The 24,586-nt window shown below is 42.5% G+C and overlaps 1 protein-coding gene across 2 annotated transcripts in view; it reads right to left on the minus strand.

The window, feature by feature from the left end:
• The window catches only part of mtnr1aa (melatonin receptor 1A a), a 48,488-nt gene extending 31,133 nt beyond the window's left edge, over positions 1-17,355 (minus strand). Inside the window, exon 1 of one of the 2 annotated variants that reach the window (XM_079615130.1) lies at positions 16,954-17,355. Coding sequence is in view for 1 of the 2 variants with exons in the window: in XM_079615129.1 (XP_079471255.1) it covers positions 16,954-17,146 (193 nt within the window). In the remaining variant the exon portion in view is untranslated. The remainder of the gene's footprint in view (positions 1-16,953) is intronic. The other variant, XM_079615129.1, reaches the window with a different exon arrangement.
• Between the last annotated feature and the right edge of the window lie 7,231 nt (positions 17,356-24,586).

A 24,586-nucleotide genomic window follows, 5' to 3' on the forward strand; every position in this document is an offset into this window, starting at 1 on the left:
TGTTTTTCAGGGCTGAATGTCTGTCTACATTTGTAAAATGATACATTTATGGTAGAATCAGTACAGGAGAGAGACTTGAATTTCTCTTCAGTAAAATTAAAGTGTAAATATATCAGGCGAAAAATTTGTATATATCGGTATCGGACAAAATTAGTTTGAAAATATTGGCATATCGAATATCGGCCAAAATATTGTGCATCCCTATTTTTTTACCTTTTAGACAAAATACAAACTTCTCTCTGGTGATGTTTGCCTGACTTTTCCAATCATTAATCTGCTTAAACCCTGCCCCTTTCTTTCACATCTGCCTCCATCCAATCAACAACTGATGGATAGAATCAAATCCATGTCCTACATGTTTTTTTAAATAATACACTAATAATACACTCTGATGTACATCACAATACAGAAGAAAATATCTGTCGCTTTGTTTCACCATGAGTTGTAAAATTAGTCATGATATACAACCATTGTATTGATTTCCCACAATCGGATATTCGTTCAATTATCTGCAGAAAAAAAAAAGTCATAAGGGCATAGAATGCATAAGTTATATAAATTCATTATAAGAATAAATGATGACTATTTTCATTTTAGGTGACCAATGAATGTTTTCGTTCTTCTGATAAGATAGCAGTAAAGTAAATAAAAGGCAGACAATTCAATTCATTATATTTTTTTAAACTAACAAAACATGTACTGTTGAATCATGCAAATAAGCCTTGAATATTATCTGAATTAAACTGCTTGCTTGTGTGATAGTGTTGATGAAAAACACTATTGGCAGAGCTCCTCTACAAGTGTGTGTGTGTGTGTGTGTGTGTGTGTGTGTGTGTGTGTGTGTGTATGTATGTGTGTGTGTGTGTGTGTGTGTGTGTGTGTGTGTGTGTGTGTGTGTGTGTGTGTGTGTGTGTGTGTGTGTGTGTGTGTGTGTGTGTGTGTGTGTGTGTGTGTGTGTGTGTGTACACATTAACTTCCTCCAACAGCAGGGGGCCACAGACTGAGAGTGATGCACACAGACAAATATGTCACAAAGAATGAGTACACCCCAACCAAAATATGTCTGTGCAAAAGAACGAATGTGAGGGAGAAGGGGGTCACAAAGAGGTAAAACAGAGAAAGAGGCAGACAGAAACAGATGGAAGAGGTGGGGGAATACAACCCAAAAGACTGAAAAAGGGGTCCTGAGGACAAGTAAACAAGTGTGCATCCGAGAAGCATCTCCGCACAAACACATCGGGTTATGCGTTCCGCGTGTTGTGCCTTTTAAAGAACATGTTTTGCGATGCCCACAGCAGGCATGAGTGATTTCAGTGCCTTTCATGTTGACTGCTTTTCGGGTCACTGACTCTAACCTCTAGCAGCAACACACGCACACACACATAACTCCTTTCAGTCATCACACTGCCACCTATCCATTAGCCCAACACACACACGCTTGCCATGCTCACAAACTCACACGTACTGCTCCGTTAGCTCCACTCACACCACACCAGAGACACACACTTCATTTATTAATTTCATATGTAGCGGTAAGGAAGTTACGGCTTAAACGCAGCAAGCTGCTAATTGCTCAAAAACAGCATTAATAACATAACAGGAGAAATTATCACGCTGATCTTACCGATGTGGAGCAGACCGTTAAAAAACTGTATGGGTCAAAGAACCTGACTCTAGAGTTCTTTAATTAACTTTCACAAGTTGACATGCTCATTTAATCCTTGAAAGTGGTAAACACATTTGGCCATGAAATATGGGGTGCCTGGATAACAGAAAACATCTTTTGTGAAATTGAAATTTGAGATTTGTTTAGGTTTTCAGCAACAATGATTCGCAGTTATGAATTACATGTTGACGTTACACCTTTACACCTAAATTACTTTTTAAAAACTCTTATTTTTATTAAATTTCATTATTTCACACTTAAACCATGAAATCAAATACTCTTATTTTTTAATTGAATATTGCAGTATTTATTATAAATGATTCATCCGTGCACAAATAACTTCTCCCTCCTGCAACATCTTTTCTCTAATGACGTATTTACTGGAGCAAGGGTGGGACAACTCACATCACAGCAATAGCACATCACACCCACGGACTGTTGGCTGAACACCTGATGCAAATGGTACACTTTTCTAAAAACACTTCAGGAGTTTTGTAGTTGCGCTCTCATTGGTTGAATTCTACAGGATGTCCAGGAGACGTGTGCGTCGCGTCCTTTATCATTGGTCCGCCTGGAAACAAATTATGTGACGCCAAAACCCCTCGTGGAAGAAGAAAGCGTTGTGTTTACAACTGTGACAATGACCGCTTACCATTATCAACTAAACGCTGGATTTTCAAAAGTATGTGAAGTCCGTGGCTCCATTGTTGCAGAAAACTTGCACAATGTCCTTGAATGAATAATTTATTAGATGCACGCAGGTCTGTTATTGTAGGGACATCGACATTATATTTTCACACCCCTAAACATGACACGGAATAAAACAAACTGTGATTGGCGTTACATGTCAGTCAAATGTCCTCTTGGGCGATCCCTGCGATTTTAGCCGTAAGTCTGAAGGTCTGGCATTGCGAGACTAACAACAATCCAATCAATTTCAGACCAACAAAGTCAAGTCCCGCCCTTACATTTTTTTCTTATTCGAGAAGCTGTTTTCCTGGACATTCACCACAACGGGGAAGCAAAGACTATCACAACTTCCGTTTCATACGGACTTAACTCCACCTAAGCCTAAGCTCTACAAGCCAGCAAAACACAACAACTGGATTGTTTCCATTATATATCAACAAAGCTGTAGACTTATACACTGCAAGCAATGTGGGATGCAAAAAAAGCATAGTCTTGTTAGGGAAACAAACAGTTGTTCAGTACAAATATATATACACATATTCCAAATTAATTCCTTAAAATCGGGTCTACCGATAAATGGCAGTACTTGTTGAGCATCTATAAAGAATAGTGCAGGTCAAGTTTTGTTTGGTTAATCATTCAGCTTTTTGAATAACAGCAATTCAGAAGTGAGAAGTGTGTAGCTTAAAGCTACATTGTGTAGGATTTTCTCCCATCTAGCGGTGAAAATGTATATGACTACCAACTGAATATTTCTTTCTAGCCCCTCCCATTCTGAGGGCGTTTTAACTCCTACAGTGGCTGTATTATTTAAAATCTGCCGGCAGTCGCGAGTAATCTCCCCCTCGCATTCGTCATGGTGCCACTGAGTGTAAAAACGTGAAAGGCGAAGCTTGAATTTCCAGGTATGTCCCTCTTTGGCTAATGTATTTTCAAGATGGAGGCGCAAAATGGCTTCCGCCATTCGAGCAGCTCACCCGTATGTATTATAAATGGCAGATTCTACGCTTATGAGAATACTTGATTAGTTGGTAGGAGTAATTACACATTAATGAGCACATATAATTTTGAAAGAACAGAGTGTTCCCTTTCGTCCTGGGAACTCCGACGTGTCGTCGGGGAGTTCCCTGACGAATTGGGATCACGCTAGGGAGACCAAATGCCTACGAGAGAATTAAAACGAGCCAATGAAAATTGGCATGCAGGAATGCATTCCGCAGCCCGCCTACCAGCGCGGGTATAAAAGGCGGAAGCAACGAATGCATAGTTCTTTTTTTGCTTCGGAGCCGACCGGTTGTGTCCTCTCTGAGTGAATGAACTTTAAGATTGTATATCTTACGCTCAACGAGTCTGCTGTTTCGGGACGGGATCTCTCTGTGTTGGTGAGACGGCGTTTCAGCGACCGCGCGATTCCTGTCTGCCGGCTGCGTTTACACGCTGTTATTTCAAAAGCTGTTCTCACAGCTGGTAAACGGTTGAGTGCGCACAGCGGGCTTGCAGTTTCCCCGCTGTGCTGCCGCGTTGGGTCCCTGTGTGCTTCAGCACAATAGAGAGAGTACTTTCTTCCTGAAAGAGCAACACGAGTGAAGATCGCGTCCTTTTCAGGATGACGTTTCACTCGTGTGTTTCTGGATGCGATCGTTTCCTGTCCTCATTTGACGGCCACGTTCATTGTTTCACATGCCTAATCGGTGTGTGAGACTATGTTCGTGGGTGGTTCATGTCCTCTCAGGAGTGCATGACCACGTCGGCACGTTGTTCGTCTCCCCTTTCACGTAAAGGCTTGAGCCGCTCAGCGTGCCGTGTGCCGTCGAGCGCTGGCTGACATCGCGGGTTGTCACGGCAACCCAGCGCGCGTCATTCGGCTCTCTAGATGCGTGGTCGAGACTCGTGTACCTCTACGAGGTTGAGTCCCTTTTGCTTGTTTCCCAATCTAGTTCCTTTTCTAAAAAGGAGAGGACTACTTTGGCTAATGAGCATTTTGTGATTACAGGGGGTTACAGTGCGGAATGTCTCGTCAGGTGAAAGACCCTCACGAGCTTCCCACTCCTCTAGCGCATCGCAAACATGCTGAGACTGTGTTCGTGGGTGGTTTATGCTTTCTTATGAGAGCATGACCACGTTGGCACGTTGTTCGCCTTGCCTGAAGGCTTGAGCGCCCAGCGCGCCGTGTGTCATCGAAATGATGGCCACGTTCACTGTCTTGCATGCCTGGTGACGGCCACGATCACCGTTTCACATGCCTAATCAGTGTGTTGAGACTGCGTTCGTGGGTGGTTCATGTTCTCTCATGAGTGCATGACCACGTCGGCACGTTGTTCGTCTCCCCTTTCACGTAAAGGCTTGAGCCGCTCAGCGTGCCGTGTGCCGTCGAGGCTTTCGGATGGGATTCTGGTCCTTCTCATGGGGGACCAAGCATTTCATTCGGGGCTCCAGGGGAGGACAGATGTCGATCGCTACATCGGAGAGAGGGCTGTTATACTCTGAAAATGATGCTGCGTTCCTACTATAATAGTATGTTCTCATGCTGAAGATTCAGACTTGACAGCTACACTTCCTGGGCTATTCTAAAGTGTCTGGGTGAGTGTGAAAAATGGAAGCATTTTGGTGCCAATATGGCAAGCCAAACATGCCTAAATCTGCAGAAGTTTTTCCTCTCTCACTACCCCTGCACATTCAGTGCACGTGGGTAGTTCTGACTCGGGGTGGAGCTGCGCTTGTGACTGACCGTAATTAGTCACAGTGCTGGCCCTCGGGCAGACGATGTCCACACTGGTGGTCCAGAAGCGCCTTAAAACCCCGAACGGCGACACTCCCGCTCCCCTCTCCCCAGCTCGCGGATAGCAGTGACGCAGCCTCGGCTGCGTCGCTCCGGTCTGCAGCTTGGCCCGGAGGCGCAGAGACCAGGACACGAGGAGTCAGGGCCTCGTTCCTCGTCTCTCCCCCTCCCTTCGCCACCGGGCAGCCCGCAGCAGAACGCTCGCTACAACGCCGCCAGAGCAAGGTCCCTGTCTTCCACCTCGCTTCTCCTCCGCGGGTACGCCGGTGGTTCGGTTGGGCACGTTGGGGCGGTCTCTAGAAGCCTGGCTAGCGCTTCTGAGTCCGTCCCAATGGCTCATCCGCACCATCCGGTTCGGCTATGCAAGTTCAGCGGCATCCACTCAGTGGATGCGCCTGTCTTGCGGAAAGAGATCGACGTCCTGCTGGCGAAGGACGAGGTCGAGCCGGTCCCTCCTGCCGAGATGAGGTCTGGGTTTGCTGCCCCTACTTCATTGTACCCAAGAAAAGCGGTGGGTTACGGCCAATCCTGGACCTGCGAGTTTTGAATCGGTCCCTGCACAAACTCCCGTTCAAAATACTCACGCAGAAGCGCATTTTCGAATGCATCCGTCCCCAGGATTGGTTTGCAGCGATCGACCTGAAGGATGCGTACTTTCATGTCTCGATTCTTCCTCGACACAGACCGGTTCTACGGTTTGCTTTCGAGGGCCGAGCGTGTCAGTACAAGGTCCTTCCCTTCGGGCTGGCCCTGTCGCCCCGCGTCTTCACGAAAGTCGCGGAGGTGGCCATTGTTCCCATGAGAGAACTAGGGGTTCGCAATGCGATCACAGGGACATGGTGTTTCGGCACCTCAGCCAGTTGGGGCTTCAGGTCAACTGGGACAAGAGCAAACTCTGCCCCGTGCAGAGGATATCTTGTCTTGGTATGGAGCTGGACTCGGTCACTCGGACTGCGCGCCTCACGGAGGAACGCGTCCAGTCAGTGCTCACCTGCCTCAGGTCCTTTTGAGGCAGGACAGCGGTTCCACTGAAACAATTTCAGAGGCTCCTGGGGTATATGGCAGCCGCAGTAACGCCGCTCGGCCTGTTACATATGAGACCGCTTCAGCGCTGACGTCACGATCGAGTCCCGAGGTGGGCGTGGCAGAGCGGCACGTTCCGGGTCAAAGTGACCCCGCACTGCCGCCAAACCTTCTCCCCATGGTTAGATCCTGCGTTTCTTCGGGCCGGAGTGCCCTTAGTCCAGGTGTCCAGGCATGCTGTGGTTTTCACAGATGCTTCTGCCATGGGGTGGGGCGCCACGTACAAGGGCATGCAGTCTCGGGTCTGTGGACGGGACCCCAGCAGCATTGGCACATCAACTGCCTGGAGTTGCAAGCAGTACGCCTAGCCTTGTGTCGCCTCAAGGGGTTTCTCAGACACAAGCACGTACTGGTCCGTACGGACAGCACTGCGACCATTGCGTACATCAACCATCACGGTGGTCTACACTCCCGTCGTATGTTGCGACTCGCCTCCCACATCCTCCTATGGAGTCAGAAGCATCTGAGGTCGCTTTGTGCCATTCATGTTCTAGGGGCGCTCAACCGTGTGGCAGACGAGCTTTCATGGCAGCCTCCCCTGCCAGGAGAATGGCGACTCCATCCCCAGGCGGTCCAGCTGATTTGGAGTGTCTTCGGAGCCGCACAGGTAGACCTGTTTGCCTCTCCAGACACGACCCATTGCCAGTGGTTTTACTCCCTGACCAAGGGGACCCTCGGCACGGACACCCTGGCTCTCAGCTGGCCCTGGGACCGGCGCAAGTATGCGTTTCCCCCAGTGAGCCGCCTTGCACAGACTCTGTGCAAGGTCAGGGAGGACGAGGAGCAGGTCCTTCTAGTGGTGCCGTATTGGCCCACCAGGACTTGGTTCACGGAACTCATGCTCCTCGCGACATCCCCCGCTTCGCCGATTCCTCTGAGGAAGGACCTCCTCTCTCAGAGACGGGGCACTCTATGGCACCCGCGTCCAGACCTCTGGAAACTCCATGTCTGGTCCCTGGACGGGACGCGGAGGTTTTAGGTGGTCTGCCACAGGCAGTGGTAGACACCATCACTTCCGCTAGAGCCCCCTCTACGAGGCGCCTCTATGCGTTGAAGTGGAACCTGTTCGTCGCTTGGTGTTCCTCCCGTCAGGAGGACCCCCGAACTTGCCCGATCTGAGTCGTGCTTTCCTTCCTGCAAGATGGGTTGGAGCGAAGGATGTCTCCCTCCACCCTCAAAGTGTATGTTGCTGCAATAGCCGCAGATCACGATGCAGTAGAGGGTAAATCTATGGGGAAGCACGACCTGATCATCAGATTCCTTAAGGGTGCTAGGAGGTTAAATTCACCTCGCGTTTTGTACCCTGTACCCTCTTGGGACCTAGCTCTGGTGCTCAGAGCTCTTCAAAGTCCTCCTTTGAGCCTTTGTCAACAGTGGAGCTTAATATCCTGTCCAATAAGACAGCGCTCCTGTTGGCATTGGCCTCTTTCAAGAGGGTCGGGGATCTGCAAGCTTTTTCGGTCGACGAATCGTGCCTAGAGTTCGGGCCGGCCTTTTTCACGTTGTATTGAGACCCCGGCTTGGATATGTGCCCAAGGTTCCTACCACCCCCTTCGCGGATCAGGTAGTGAACCTGCAAGCGCTGCCCCAGGAGGAGGCAGACCCAGCCCTAGCTTTTCTCTGTCCCGTCCGCGCCCTATGGGTTATGTTGACAGAACGCAAAGCTTAGGACCTCAGATCAGCTCTTTGTTTGTTATGGAGGCCAGCAGAAGGGGAAGGCTGTCTCCAAGCAGAGGTTGGCTCACTGGTTAGTGGATGCTATCACCCGAGCGTATGAGTCTCTGGGTGAGCCTTGTCCTCCCAGGATGCGTGCTCACTCCACTAGAGGTGTTGCCGCTTCCTGGGCTTTGGCTCAAGGCACCTCGCTGACAGACATCTGTAGAGCTGCGGGCTGGGCGACATCTAACACGTTCGCTAGGTTTTATAGCCTGCGTGTGGAACCTGTTTCCTCCCGAGTGCTCGCTACGGCCAGTGGTGCGAGGGAATAGGTTGTGTCGGCTTGCTACGCCACCCTGCGCTTCGGCCAGGTACGTGCGTTTTTTGCTTCGTTGGCGCCAACACTGGTGAGCCTCGTGAGTTCCTCTATCACCCCTCCGGTGCCTGGCGTAGCGGACCGCCAGCGCCAGGTCTACTACCTCTAGTGGAGTTGCTAGTAGACTGGGTGTTCTATAGTGGTCTCTACTGTGACCCATGATGCCACGTGCAGTTCAGCCGTGTCTTCCCCTTGACAGACTCTTTCTGTCGTCCCTGTTGAGTTCGCTCCCACTTCCTCGGATGGGACCACCTCAGGGACTGTCATATGTTTCACTATCCCACTGGGCTAGTACATATGTGTATTCCAGGCCTTCCTCGGGCAGGCTGGGGCTTCCGCAGCGTTCCCTTCCCCTTTTTTTGGGGTTAGGGCACGTTTTCCCAGTGTTATCCAATATCCACTGAGCGGGTCTTGTGGAACAGCAGTGTGATTCCTAGCTAGCTCCCGCAACTTAGTCAAGAAACTGCTGCAGGGTAGCTTAGCTGGGCGCTGGAAGGGGCCAGCACCATGACGTTTTATTAGGGATCCCAATTCGTCAGGGAACTCCCCGACGACACGTCGGAGTTCCCAGGACGAAAGGGAACGTCTCGGTTACGTATGTAACCCTCGTTCCCTGAGTACAGGGAACGGAGACGTGTCGTCCCTTCGCCATGTTGCTGTACCTTCGCGGAGGACTGGACACCGTTCGGCTCCTCAGCGAAAAGCACTATGCATGCGTTGCTTCCGCCTTTTATACCCGCGCTGGTAGGCGGGCTGCGGAATGCATTCCTGCATGCCAATTTTCATTGGCTCGTTTTAATTCTCTCGTAGGCATTTGGTCTCCCTAGCGTGATCCCAATTCGTCAGGGAACTCCCCGACGACACGTCTCCGTTCCCTGTACTCAGGGAACAAGGGTTATATACGTAACCGAGACGTTTTTTGCTAAGAATCAATTAAAAAATTACACAGTGTAGCTTTAAGAATTAGACAGACCAAAACAAATATGAAACACTTTGACAGTTTAGATAATAAAACAACTTAATAAATATTATTAATAAAAACATCTTGCATAAATATAATACCAGTAACAATATTTATTATTAGTGAACTATTTATTATGCATATTGTGTTTTATTGATAATAATCTTTTCTATAATGTCTAATACTTAGTTTATTTTTATTATTATTGTGTCAAAAAGCAATACGTATACCGTTTAATCTGAATCTACTGTTCTGGAAGAGAGATCACAAATCAGCTGTCGGTGAGAAAAGTCATGCAAAATTAATTAACTACTTTCCATAAAAAGCAACAATGTAACATAAATTATTACATATTTGGGAGTAACATAATAAATGTAACATGACTTTTGAAACAAATGTTTTCCTACACATGCTTTGGGATTCAGGCCCTGAGTGAAAAACTTGTGATCTTTATTGGAAGCACTGCTCCAGGTATTGTGTGTTTGTGTGTGTATTCATCTATGTGTGCGAGAGAGCACCTGAGCTCTACAGGGGGTTACAGATGCAGCCGTGTATACAAACACTAACACTTGAGCACAGCAGGACGTGACAGAACCGAAACACACATCACCAACTTCCTGGAATTTACCAGGCTCTCAGCTTATTATCGCTAACAATGGTCAGAACAGAAAGAAAGAGGACACTGACAGATTGAATGCCCCATGTAACCCTTTTCGAGCTAAAAGAGGGCCTGTAAGCACGGGGGGGGGGGGGGGGGATGCAAACATGTTACCAAAAAAACAGACAAATCAGCAGTGATATGATGGTATTTCAGCTCATGGATGTGATTAATGATTCCCTCTATGATGTTCCTCGTGCTGCTAATCCTCGTCCACTCCATCCATCTTTTCTAGAAGTGGATAAAAAAATTCAGCTGAACTGAGGTGACTTAAGTTTTCTCTTAAACACTTAAAGCTACAATATGTAATTTTTTTTAGCCACTAGGGTTCGCTAACATCTTACAATAAAGTTTTTTAATCGCAGGGCGCGATTGCTAATGAGAGACAGATATCAGCGCTACACGCGAGTCCCGCGGATATCAAGGACATTTAATTCAGACGAACTACACGCAAGTGCAACTCATATGGATCAGTTTATTTGACGAATTAAACTTGAGAGGTAACGCAGCTCTGTTTCACTTGGTCTACACTATTACACTAAACTGCATTTGAGTATGTTGAAAGTTATAATGTTATTCTATGTGTTAGTTTGTTTGCTGTATGAGACTAGTTTGCTGTATGAGACAATGGCAAGGTTCGTGAGTACAGAACACTGCAGTGACTGTCGTGTGTATGGCTCAGAGAAAGCGAAGTCAAATCATTTTGTAATCGGGACTAAAAATTTAAAATTTGATCAATTGAATTGAAATCAATTAATAAAAAGATGGTAAAAATTATATTATAAGAGTTATTATTACTTATATTGATCATATTTATTGTTAATAACTTGACAGCACTTAAATGTTTATTCTTACAAGTTAAATAACAATGTTTGTGTAATTCCTGTTTTTCGCCTTTATGAGGCAAAAAAAAAAAAGGCTGGTAAAAAGTCACAGTGGCTGGTGGTCAAACAAGTTAACTTCAGGCCCTGTTACTATGGCAGTACAAGCGGAAACCAGGGATAACGCGGACATTACGTCATTGACAGGCGACAAATTACAAGGGACGGGCACTATTTAAAATTGTGAATTTCTCTGAATTTACTAATTCTTGGAAAGATTTAGGATAATGTAAGCACACAGTTGAAAGAAATATATAACACTGTGCAACTGGTTTTTGGATATTTTGATACAAAATTCGTACATATTGTACCTTTAAGGTTCGAATATGGTTAGTAGGGCACACATGAGGACAGAAAAGTTTTACCTAAATGTGCAGAGGGGTCAGACATGCAGACACAAACTGAGAGGATGTTTCTTACAGTAGAGTGCACTCTTACTTTAACTCTCCCTTGAAACACGTTATACGCCTGTAAAAGCTTAACGAGTCAAGATGGGACAGTTACCTTGTTCAGCTTTACGGCCTAATGGATTCACATTAGCTCTGATTCCTAGAATCCATGTTTATTGAATGTGGATTTTGAATAACAACTAACAGATTGATACATGTGGCCCTAAAAAATATTTTGAAAATACTAAGGTTTAGACAATGCTTTTTTAATGCTTTAGATTAAGGTTTTTTTTAAACGTTTGAATTGCAATAAGAACCCCCATCATGAAGGGACTTCTTTTTTTTTTCATTACGGATGAAATTTATTTACATGGGTTTCCTCACTTTTTTTTAAAGTTAAGTCAACTGAACACTTTTTTACAGTGTTTCAAAGCAAAACATTTCCTTCCTCATGAAGTTTGGTCCAAAAACTTTTGAGGACCAGTACAAACATGTACGTATTAGTAACCAAGCAAGAATACCTAGCGTACTTCTTTCCATGTAGAGTGTAAAAACCGCTTTCAAATCTCAAATCTCCCAGGTTGTCTTTTTGAAGCCAGTCCCACACATTTCCCCACTGGACAGAGCTTAAAGTCGCAATGAAACGGAAGTAGGCTACTGTTGGGGTCTTTGGTTCTTTCCCTCTAACTCAGTAGCACACGACCAGTTGTGACCTACCACTGTAAATCCATTTCAATCCACTGAGAACTATAAACACTACATCTGTGAATGAATTCCTTTTAGACTTTGGAAAGTCTTCAGAAAGGATATCATTGGGATCATCTGCACTAATTTCTTGGCTACGCTTATTAGAGAGGGCAAACTCTTCCCACAATTCACTTACAGTAGCCTACAAGGCTTCATCACTTCCCACCGCACATCAAAATGACACAATAATAAACAACCACAGCAAAATAAACAGCAACAGTGAAGTGAATGAATCAATGTTGTGTGTGCATAAACCCAAGCCACAAAATAGCAAAGAGTATAAAACGGAAGGGAAAAAAGGAGTCAGCCAATACAAATATAATTTGTGACAAACAAATTATATCAGGCTTATTGGTGAGAACACCAGAGGGAAAACACTGCCAACACCTCAAGCAGAAATTAAGCTTACAGCTGCTAGTGCATTTATCCAATCTACCAAAAAAATAAACAAATATATATATTAGGGCTGTCAAACGATTAATCGCATCCAAAATAAAAGTTTGTGTTTACATAATAAATGTGTGTACTGTGTATAATTATTTTGTATATATAAATACACACACATGCTTGTATATATTTAAGAAATATTTGCATGTATATACTGTATATAAATTTATATATAATTTATGTTATATATAAATATAAATATTTTATATAGAAATAACACAGTTTTCTTAAATATATACATGCACGTGGGTGTATTTATATATACAAAATAATTATACACAGTACAGATTGTGTGTGTGTGTGTGTGTGTGTGTGTGTGTGTGTGGGAGGGGGGTCCATTAGTTGATTTCCGAAAGTGAAATTATTTTTTTTAATGAAATCTTTTATTCAATAAGGAATTGTTCGAGTGGAAGTAAAGGCATTTAACACAAAAAAAACCTATTTCAAATAAATGCTGTTCTTTTCAACTTTCTAATTATCAAAGTATCCTCAAAAAATGTCACGGTTACGGAAAATATTAACAAATGTTCCTTTAGCAGCAAATCGGCATAATGATTTCTGAAGGGTTGTGAGACACTGAAGTCTGGAGTAATGGCTGCTGAAAATTCAGCTTTGCCATAACAGGAATAAATTATATTTTTAAATAGCCTATATTAATATAATAATATTTTACAATATTACAGTTTTTACTGAATTTTTGATTAAATAAACACAGTCTTGGTGAGCATGACACTTGTTTCAATAACATTTGAAAAAAATCTTACTGACCCCAAATCCCATGTAGTATATGACAAATGACCAACAAAACAAGTTGTATTTCTTTGCTTTCATTGGATTAAGAACACTGAAACAGTTGTAAAAAAAAATATCAAAACCATCCCCATCCAGCTAGAACCACACTCCATGTCTTCACTGCACACAACTGTCTTCACCCAACATAAGTAAAAGTGTGCTTATGAATAGCAGCACCAATTGTACAAATACTACAAAAACCACTCTAGTGTAAACCTGAGCTGTGTGCTAAAGCCTGTGGGTTGCATACAGTAAAAGCTCTCCGTGACTACACACACCACACACATCCTCCTCTGACCTAAAAACAAGGCTCCGATTGCCCGCTACACGTACAATGATTTGAGAGAGACATCCCAGATTATGGGTGAGCACTGCAATCACACAGGCAGCGGCACAGCACTCCTCCCCCATCACACGCTGTCACTCGTTCATCTGGCACTAGAGGACAGCCATATGTCCAGCAGTTGTGGTGGCTGCTTCGATCATTCTGAATCTCAAACAGGGACTTTATGGTAATTGTTCGTCTTGTGTGTGTTTTTCTGTGCATTTCTTCAGATGTGAAGCGAGCACGGCAGGAGCAGAGTGGCCGGGGGGGTCCACAGTAAAGTGTTGTCCAGCATGTTTTATCCTGCTCTGCTAGGTTTGCCTCCGGGCTGCTGGACAAAATCCAGGTGTGACTCCATCATAAAAGTAGCACCTTTAAGTGAGCCAGTCCTCACTTCATGAAAACAGGTGAGGGAAGAGCCATGTTTAAACGTGCCGTGTGATTAATCAGCACAAAAAAAGTGTCCTTTCAAAAGGAATAAAAACTGACATAAGCTTTATTTGTCAAATGACATTATATTTCAAGGCTACTAAGTGTTCAAGACAAGTACTCATCAGCTTAAGATTTGCACCTAAATCTAAGCTTTACATGTTAATGCATGTGTGTGTGGTCTTGGTAAACCCTGTTATGGGGACATTGTTTTGGTCCCCATGAGTAAAACAGCTCATATATCATACTAAGTGATGTTTTTTGAAAATGTAAAAATGTTGAAAGATTTATGTGATGGGTAGGTTAAGGGGTAGGGTTAGGGTTAGGATGGAATATACAATTTGTACAGTATAAAAGACCCCTGTGGATAGTCCCCATAAAACATGGAAACAACAATTAATGTCAATTTATTTAATTGCTAATTGAAAAGTCAGAGTGGTAAATTTACACTGCATGTAAAATTATTAATATTTTATGAAGCACTTACATGTTTTTGTTTTTTATTAATTAGCCGTATTAATTGTTGATAAAAATGTATTGAATTTGGATTACAGACATTTTACAGCATCCATGCAACATGTTTCGTTAATCGTATCATGATCCCACTAAACTGTTCTTATCTTCCCCTTAAGAAAGGTTGCAATCTCTCTAACACTCTTATCTCTGCTCTTTCTCTGACAACTATCTGGTCTTCCACTCTCTGTCTCGGGGGCTTCCAATCATTTCTAACAATAGCAGTCAATAACACTCTGTCTTCCCTGTAAGCACCTGACAAAAGAAAAATCAAATAGGCTTCAAATAGGCTTACCTATTGGTTTTAAATACCAAGAAATTATATCATATGAGTCTGCAATTGATTTATTGATTTCTTATACTTATACTTACTCTTGCTAGGCTAAGCCAGTTAATTACTGTAAACATGCGTCTTTGGATGTAGTATTTGATGTGGCTTTTACAATGACTTGGCAACACAGTATGGGCTTGTGTAAGCACGTGTAGGCTATATTTGATTCGTTTGATTCCTGTGGATTAGAAATGAAATAGGGGATTATAATTGTTACCAAATGAATGAAAGCATGAATCACATGTTCCGCTGGCGAAGTAGAGTGCAATCTCTACTTTTCTAACGTCACAAATATCCGTTCTCCTACAATGAGCGCCATGGAGAAAAAAAAATCTATTTCCACAATGTGGGTCAAAGCTTAATTAAATTGAGTCCGATGTTATTCTATATGAGTCACGTTTCACACCACAGCATCTGCTGATATTACGATTTTGGACAGGTTTCCTGTCCTTGTGTTAATTTCCCATTCTATGATTGACATGCCAAGAAATACAATCCCATGGCACTTTATACTGATGTGGACAGATGAATGCCAAAATAAACTGCCATTTATCCGGCTCAGCATGTCAATCAAATCAAACGAACAAGTTAATTTTCCCTAATAGAGCCAAAAAGCCTTTGTAGGTTCAGTTCAGCGTTTAACACACGGATAGGCTACGTGCCAGCCAGACAATCGCAAAAGATAAAACAGCAAAAGAGAGGGAAGCCCTGAAGCACAACTGCTGACAAGTACACAGATATTATGGAGTCCCTAAAATAATTCATTTAACCCGTTCAGACCTGAATAAAAAAAACTTAAATATTTGTAACAGTTATTCTAATGTCCAAAATGGAAATTGGTTCTGAACAGTATAGCAACTTACAGATAATTATACATATGGATTCACATCTTTATTTAGAGAGAAAAAATACATTAAAAATCATTGTAGTGTGTGTGTTTATTTAATCACTGAATTAAAAAAACAAATATTAAACAGTCAAATAGCTGGTATTCAATTAGCATACTTGTTCTGAATGGTAAAAGGTAATCAAAAACAAAAACAAAATAAAAATCTAAATGCAGCGATTATAGACAAGTACTATACACTAAATGAACGGAAAATGATGATGGCCCTTATATCGCCTTCTGTTGGGTTCAAACCTGCATCCTTTCACTGACCAGCTACAGTTTGTTTTATTTATCACAGTGCCATGCCACCTCCAACTTTGGCATCTTACAAAAGAAAAATACTTTAGAAGTTTCGACTAAGCATGAAGAAGAATTGATAAAATGGCCTGTTTCTGTTACAGGCAAATTGTTTTGAAAATAAAATAGGCCTACATAATAACTTTATATAAGACACTCAAATTTGATGAAGACTGATCAAAATGTGTAGTAGGATTATTACTGAAATCCCATCCAGCTGTTTTGCAATAGCACACAGCACACATATTTTGTTTGCATTGAGACCAAAGTCCATTATAATCGACATCTCAATCAGTGATGATATTATAACTCGCCTTACTAATGCCACCTCCAGGCTTCATTTTAATATCTTATTATTGATGTTCAAATGTAATGGCAGAATTTATCCAAAAACATAACGTCCATTGGAATGGACACTGAATGACCATCTCTAGAGTTACTGCCTTATATTTGATGTACTCGACCAAACATGCATTACAGTGTCCATATTAAATGTAAAGTCATAACATTGTTAACGAAGTGTGTTAACAAGTTGCTCAATAATTATATTAAGCACATGTCGCACATTTGTATGACTCTGTAGCCTATTTATAATCACATTGTAACATGAACACTGTAGCCTAGTGCGGAATCAACCAGAACATAACGTTTTATTGGCTAAACATTGTCTAGTTGTGAGCACTGGTATTCCTTTTCGACATGTCACGTTTGCAAACAGTCGTGCGTAAAACACGCACACATTTGTAATTTGAAGTACAATTTAGTTGCTTTTGAAACCAAATCTTAAGTATCGAGCGTTAAGGGCAAACACGAAATGTAGGCTACAGATCTAGGAATAAAACCGGCGAGTTGATTTGATGGAAAGAAACGTGCGCGCATATCAGAGATGAGTGCGCGCTCATCTTTCTGAATCCTGCCTGTCAGTGGTGTATCCTCTTCTGTCTCCATGCTTCGAAACAGCAACTTTAAGCAGTTCATGTGAAATAAATGTGACAAGCGTATCAAACGTGAATGTACCTGTGCTGGATCGTTCGCACAACTCACCTGCGTTCCTTAGTTTTTTGTTTCTGTAGACGGAGAAAATCACCAGCAGGTTTCCTAAAATATCCACCACTATAGTGAATATGAGGAAACACCCGAGAGTAGTAGTGACCCAGGGTGGCCGGTGAAGTGCTTGCTCGCTAGGGTCCAGTGCAGAGCTGTTCAGAGAACTCCCATTTATAAACATTGTCTTCATGAAACTTTTCTCAATCAACAAAATAAACCGTGCAGTTCAGGCGGCGCGCGTCTCTCCGGTGGGATCTCATCTCTTCGTGGGGTATGGATAAGTTGTGCGCCCCGGACAACTTTCCTCGGTTCACTCGTCGGGGCTTCCGTCTGTCGGGGTCTGCACTTTTATGGCTATGTGTGCACCCATCACAATGTTGGTGCATGACATCCACGGGCAACTTCAAAGCTCCAGTGAACATGTGATTAACTGCAGAGTTGTGTGTGTTGCCACCCTGTGGTCATCAACGGTAATGTTGCTTCATTCACTCATTTCATCTTGGGCTGTATAATGAGCCCTCTCTCATCCCCTCATTCAATATTATTTATCCGCATTAAAATAAGCTTTATTCCGTTTTTCATTCAGAAAAATGTAGGGTATTCGTGATGGAGACTCCCAGGCATCTCTCTTAATAGCCTAGGCTACTATAATAATAATAATAATATTCACACCTGTTTTACGAATTATAATATATAAAACAATAGAATAATAATGATAAAATAGTTATTTTCGGTCGTCTAATAATTTGATTGCCCAAGCAGCATAATTATAAAAAATGTTGTTCTTCTAATCCTCTCATTTGATTGGCTGAGCGTTCCAGTGAGGTATTTTAGAGTCAGTCCATTGCTTGGCCACATATAAAGCAGGGGTGTGTTTTCATTGCTTGTGTGTGTGTGTGTGTGTGTGTGTGTGTGTGTGTGTGTGTGTATTAACCTTACGTTTTGTTAAAGTAAACCTTAAGTTGTTATAAGTGAAACAAACGTAATATAGAGTAGGTCTACTAATAGCCTATCCCAGCAAATTTAGTAATTAATTTATTACTAAGGAATCTTTTAAAAGGTATAATAGAAAGATTTGTGAATTTGCCATGCAGAATATGGAAGTTCACAGTATAATCCAATTTTGCTTCTGTATAAAGTTAATATATAGGCTATCTAAAAAGCCATTTATGAGCATTATTCATTTAAGCTATTAAAGCTTTTAAAAACTCACACCACGTTACAATCACCCTTCAAGTTTTAAATCATTCAAATGATGCAAATGATAACGTTCAATGAATAGGAAAGCCTATTTTCAGACGTATCTATTGTAACCTAGTACCTTATCAGACACTGATTTGTCAGGAAATTTTTACTGAGATACAGCAAAACATTACAGGGGCTTATGCCCCAGAAGAAAAGTATCTAGCGTCGCCCCTGGTAGGGCGCGAGCAAGAGGCAGATGATTCTATAATGACACTCATACAGTCTCATTCCCTTTTGTGACTGCAACCTAAAAACTTAAAAGACTCTCCTCTCCTGTCTCCTCGCCTTTAGTTCAAAAACGTGAGCTTGCGATGTCCCATCAGCACTCTACCCCCAGCAGAACTCAGATGTATCCACTGTTCAAGCAGCCTGTCTGCCTCCAGCCATTACGATGCAATTTTAATGCAGCGCAGTGCTCCTAATGGCTCCAGTCGTGACAGCAGTTAATTACTGTCTCTCACTCGCACTGTCTCTCTTCTAACAGTCAGGCGGTCTAAAGGGAGACTTAACTGTGAAAGATTTTTACATTTACAATCAAGAAACTCATGCTAAACTATATGCAATCCTGTAATGTAGAGCATGAGACGTTCCTGACCAGGAAAACTGAAGGCGAGGGGAAAAAGAGATGAAATGTTGATGGGCAATATAACTGTGTAGAGATAAATCCCAAAATTTACACTTTTAACCTGCAACCATTTTTATGAAATCCTATAAAAAGTTAAAATTAAATCAAAATTGACGATTCTCTTTTTTTAATGGAATATTGCAGTGAGAAAGGGATGATGGTCAGTGCCGGTCCTTCACTTGGGGGCCCTAAACTTTGTAAAGGGGCCCCTATGTGTTCATTAAAAAAAATAAAAAAATGACAAGCATATTTCAGTCGACTTTTATCTGACTTTTTAATGTATCTTTTTTTAAAGGGGTCCTAGTATGCTTTTTCACTTTTTCAACTTTAGTTAGTGTGTAATGTTGCTGTTTGTGTATAAAAAAGATCTGCATGGTTGCAAAGTCCACTCCAAAGGGAGATATTATCTTTAACAGAAAGCAGTTTTCATGAACTACAACAAGCTTCTTTCGGATCTTGTGAAGTCACAATGTCACTCATTTAAATAATCCCTGCCAGAGGAATACGCGATACGAGACACTGTTTCTTCCAGCCCGGTTCCAAAACCCCTTTGTTTGACCTTCCTAAGGCAGACGATCTTAGAAAACAGTGGTTAGATTTTTTTTAACACCGTTCCTGAACATTATAACCCCAACGTATATATGTGTTCTGCACATTTAACAGTTTATGTTGTTCCTGCTATGTAAAAAAAATGGCAAAGTTGTTTGGCTCCTCTAGCCTGCTAGCTAACATTAAAGTGTTGGTGTAGTGTTAAGCTACAGGGTTCTCGCTTTTGTAAGACTGATTACAGATGCTTAGGAACTTACCTCTCTGAAAAAGAGTCCTGTTATATCTGAGCTTGCAGCATTCTCAGGGTCTGAATCAGGCTTGAATTGGTTTGGCAAAATTTAGGCCATCGTTAATATTTACACCTGAGCAGATGAAACTCTATGGCATAGCCCAGGAGGGAAGTACCACAACCAGATTGATTACCTCATGGTCAAGCGTCGTTTCCAGACTAGTGTTGACATTGCAAAGACCAGGAGCCGACATAGGAAGTGACCATGATCTTGTGATGATGACCTTCAGACTCCATCTCAAGAAGACCAAGAAACAGTGCAGCATAAGGATCAAATTTAACCTTGACAAACTCAAAGACACAAGCAAAGCGGAAAATTTCTAAGCAATGATCGGAGGGAAATTTGCTCCACTTCTCGCCCTCGCTGACAATCAGGACACGGAGGTAGACACAATGATAAGCACCTTCAACACAGCTGTGACCGAAACAGCCAATGACATCCTTGGAAAACACCGGCCAACAAAGAAGTCCTGAGTCACAGAGGACATACTGGATTTATGCGACAAGCACAGAAAACTCAAACGGAAGAAAAGCGAGATTGAAGGGAAAAGACATTACAGAGAAATCAATCAGCAAGTTAAGAAAAGTATGAAAAAGACAAAAGAGACCTGGATTGAAGAACAATGCAAAGACATAGAATTAAGTTTACAGAAAAACAACAGCAGGAAAGCCTACCAACTTGTGAAAGATTTGACAAGTACAAAACAAGGGCGAACCATGGACTCAATCTTTGATTATTACCCTCCCGAAGAAAGGCAACCTTCAGCTATGCCCAAATTACCGCACCATCAGTCTGATCAGCCACCCTAGCAAAGTGATGCTGAAAATATTACTAAACAGACTGAGACCGCAAGCAGAGGAGATCATTGCCGAAGAACAGCCGGGTTTCAGAACAGGCCGCAGCACAACAGAACAAATCTTCAATATCAGAATAATTTGCGAGAGGTACCTACAACATCAGCAAGAACTCTACAACGTATTCATAGATTTCAAGAAGGCATTCGATAGGGTTTGGCATGCGGCTTTATGGGCTACCATGAGGTTATACAACATCAATGCCAACCTGATCAAGACAATAGAACGCCTCTATGACAAGGCTACCAGTGCAGTCTACTCCAATAACACCAATGGAGAATGGTTTCGAACCACAGTCGGAGTACGCCAAGGCTGCCTGCTCTCCCCCACTCTCTATAACATCTATTTAGAACGAATTATGACCGACGCATTGGAAGACCATGAAGGTACAGTCAGCATCGGAGGCAAGACGATTACAAACTTGCGTTTTGCCGATGACATCGATGGATTAGCTGGAAAAGAACAGGAACTCGTCGACCTTGTGAAACACCTTAACGAGGCCTCGGCAGCATATGCAGATCAATGCAGAGAAAACCAAACTGATGACCAACAACACCAATGGAATCAGAAGCTTGAGACTGTTAACAGCTTTAAGTACCTGGGAGCCATCGTTTTGGATGAAGGATCTAAGTCAGAAATACTCTCAAGGATAGCCCAGACCATAACCGCCATGACCAAATACTGTCATCTGGAACGACAGTAACATCGGCTCGAAGATCAGGCTGATGCGTTCCCTGGTCATGTCAATATTTCTATACGCATGTGAGTCATGGACTTTGACAGCTGATATTGAGAGAAGGATTCAGGCAGTGGAGATGAGATGCTTCCGTAGACTTCTTGGCATCTCCTACAGAGATCACATCACTAATATAGAAGTGAAATCCCAAATTGAGAGTGCCATCGGGTCATATGAAAACATCCTATCTTCAGTTTTTTTAAAAACGCAAGCTGAAATGGTATGGGCACGCCACAAGATTATCAGGACTTACCCACATAATATTACAAGGCACAGTACAGGGAAGCAGATGAAGAGGTAGACAGAGGAAGAGATGGGAAGACAACATCAGAAAGTGGTCTAGAGCTGAGTGACAGTGCGCAGAGAACTGGAAGGAATGGAAGAAGCTGGTTGCCAAGTCTTCAGTGGTGCTCCTATGGTTCAGAAGACTACGGGATAAGAGAAGTGAAGTGAAGTGAAGTGAAGTGAAGTGAAGTGAAGTGAAGTGAAGTGAAGTGAAGTGAAGTGAAAATGAAACTCGCGGTTATGTTAAGGGGCGTGACATTTGCGGAACATGCTCTAAGCAGTTCTCCAATCACAGCACACTTGGCCAGCAAACCAATCAGAGCACATTTCGTGTTTCAGAAGGAGGGGCTTCATCAAAACAGGAACAAAACAGAGCATTCGAGGCAGACTCAAAAATGAGGTGCTGCAAAAATTTTACATATGTGAATAATAAGTGGAAACTGTAAATTTTAAGAACTTTTAACTTTAACAGTTAAAAACATGCAAAGACACTATTTTTCTTAGCGTTAGGTAAGGGTTGCATTAAAACTATATTGGAAACCTTTTACCATCTCTTTTATCAACAATTTTTCAAGAGCATTTTATGTATAGATTTGATTGTTTTACGGATTTTCTTTAAATATGAAAATCCATAAGACAATATGAAATTTTAAAAGTGTGACAATCTACAGACAATCTAAACAAAAAAATGGCAAGCTAAAAATTAAACATATAATTTATATTTGTAATGTGCAAAAAATATGTATGTATATGTATGTATATATATATATATATATATATATTGTTTGTTTGTTTCAATTTTGTACCAAAAAAGATTGTTGTGGCAACCACTACAGCCCAAAAAAATGCACTATAGGTTTAACAAAACTCAATTGTGTAATTGTTTATAAGGAGCCAAACGTATCAGTGAGGAGACTGAGATGAAAATTTGAGTATTTAATTATATAATTTCCAAACATGCAGAATTTGATTTTCTCCCGTAATACCTGTATGTTCACTTTTGAACAACGCTTGCACAGGTAGATAGTAGAAATCCGAAGAAACTAATGTGTTTTGTGTTGTTTGGAAGAGAGCAATATTTCGATGACTAATGTTGTTTCTATGAATGTCTGTTTTATTTGAATCTCTAAAACAGACCATGTGGAAGACAGCAAGACAGCACTGTGTGAACTCAAAAGCCTTCACCCACCTGTCACAGCCACAGGACATCATCACCCATTTGTGCGTGTGTGTGTGTGTGTGTGTGTGTGTGTGTGTGTGTGTGTGTGTGTGTGTGTGTGTGTGTGTCTCCAGGAAGAACACATAAGAGTCATATTAATAAATAATGACGTACCTTATGCTCAAAACCACAAGACAATAAATAATCTGATTCTGGCCTCACTCCAGATTAAATATGAGCTTCATATCCACATGTGCAAAGTCTGCAAACATCTGAGCCAGTGCCCTTATCAATCAGGAGCTGCTCTGTTCTTGACCTGACCTCCAATTTAGTTCTGATTATTGTAGCACACAAAATTTTGCCATCTAAAGGTGAATGACTGACATAAGAATGCTAACACATTTAAGTGCAGCACCAATGTACTATCAAGACAAAAAATAAATAGTGAATATATGTTGTATACAATACAACAAACAATTATTTGATTAAGGAATGACATTTGCAAAAATACATTTTGACAAGAAACTAAAATAGAAAAATATAGCTGCAAGCAGCGATGGAGGGCCCAAGCCGGTGGCACCGCCACCCTGGTGCCTTCAGTTACACTAAAGGCACCGACCGGGCTGGCGCTGCCACCGGCTTGGGCCCTCCATCGCTGCTTGCAGCTATATTTATTTATATTTATATATATATATATATATATATATATATATATATATATATATATAAAAAGCCGCCACCCCGTTGCCTTTCGGGTTCCTGTGCACGACGGGCAATAACGTAACCCCGCTTTGACTGTCGAGAAGAAGTCTGCTTTAGAGCTTGCATCAGTGTGAGTCTTTCTGCTCCCCTCCAAACACACACAGAAAAGGGGGGGGGGGGCTGTCTGTGTGTGTGCCCTCACACACACACACACACACACACACACACACACACACACACACACACACACACACACACACAGAGAGAATGGCAGGGGGAACTCTGTCAGAGAGAGACAAAACCACATTCAAACCAAAATATCTGACTTCCTGTTGGTCGGAGCTTATGACTGTAAATGAGAAAGTTGTCCGGATCGATAAGCACAATATAGAGACCGAGTTTTGTGACTGTAGGTAAAAATAACCCACCCACTTTAGTCAAAAGTATCTTGAAAGTAATACACTTCCTGCTGCCAGTTGGTGGCGCTATAACTTTGACTCACAATAGTCACATCCATGTGATCGCCCTCTTACAACAAACACACTGCTGAAGTTTCATCAAGATCAATAAATGTATGAAGACGTTATAACACATTGTGTTTTTCTTTTCTCGCCATAACTTCGTTTCCTCGCCACGGCCAAACCGTTCGAGATATCAAAAATCCGTCCGCAATTTAGCGTCCTCAATGTCTTGACTTCATGCTGACCGAGTTTGGTGGCGATAGGATAATTTTTCTTGGAGGAGTATATCAAATTCCAGGGGCTTGCATTTTCATACAGCCCATGATAGCCGACTTCCTGTTGGACTGGCGTAAAACTTAGAGCACGAAAGTTGTTCGGCCCGATTAAATCTATATGTGTACCGAGTTTCATATTATTACATGCAAACGTGTTTGATATATGGACCAAGTTTTTCGGACCACGTTCAAGGGGGCGCTGTTGAGCTCCCCTGCCACGCCCGGGTACCAGCTTCAGCCCAGCCCTGATGGCCGCAGGTTCTGACCTGTGTGCAAAGTTTCAAGAGTTTTCAAGCACGTTAAGGGCCCCAAAAGTGCCCGAGAAGCAGGGGCGATTCCAGGATATTTTAAATGGGGGGGCACAGGGGGGACCAAGAACCAGTCAGGGGGGGCCAATCAGAAAATTCAACTGAAAATAAATACTGGTTTAGAAATATTAAGCATGATCA

This window comes from Phoxinus phoxinus (assembly GCF_949152265.1).
Source record: "Phoxinus phoxinus genome assembly, chromosome: 6".
NCBI lineage: Eukaryota > Metazoa > Chordata > Actinopteri > Cypriniformes > Leuciscidae > Phoxinus > Phoxinus phoxinus.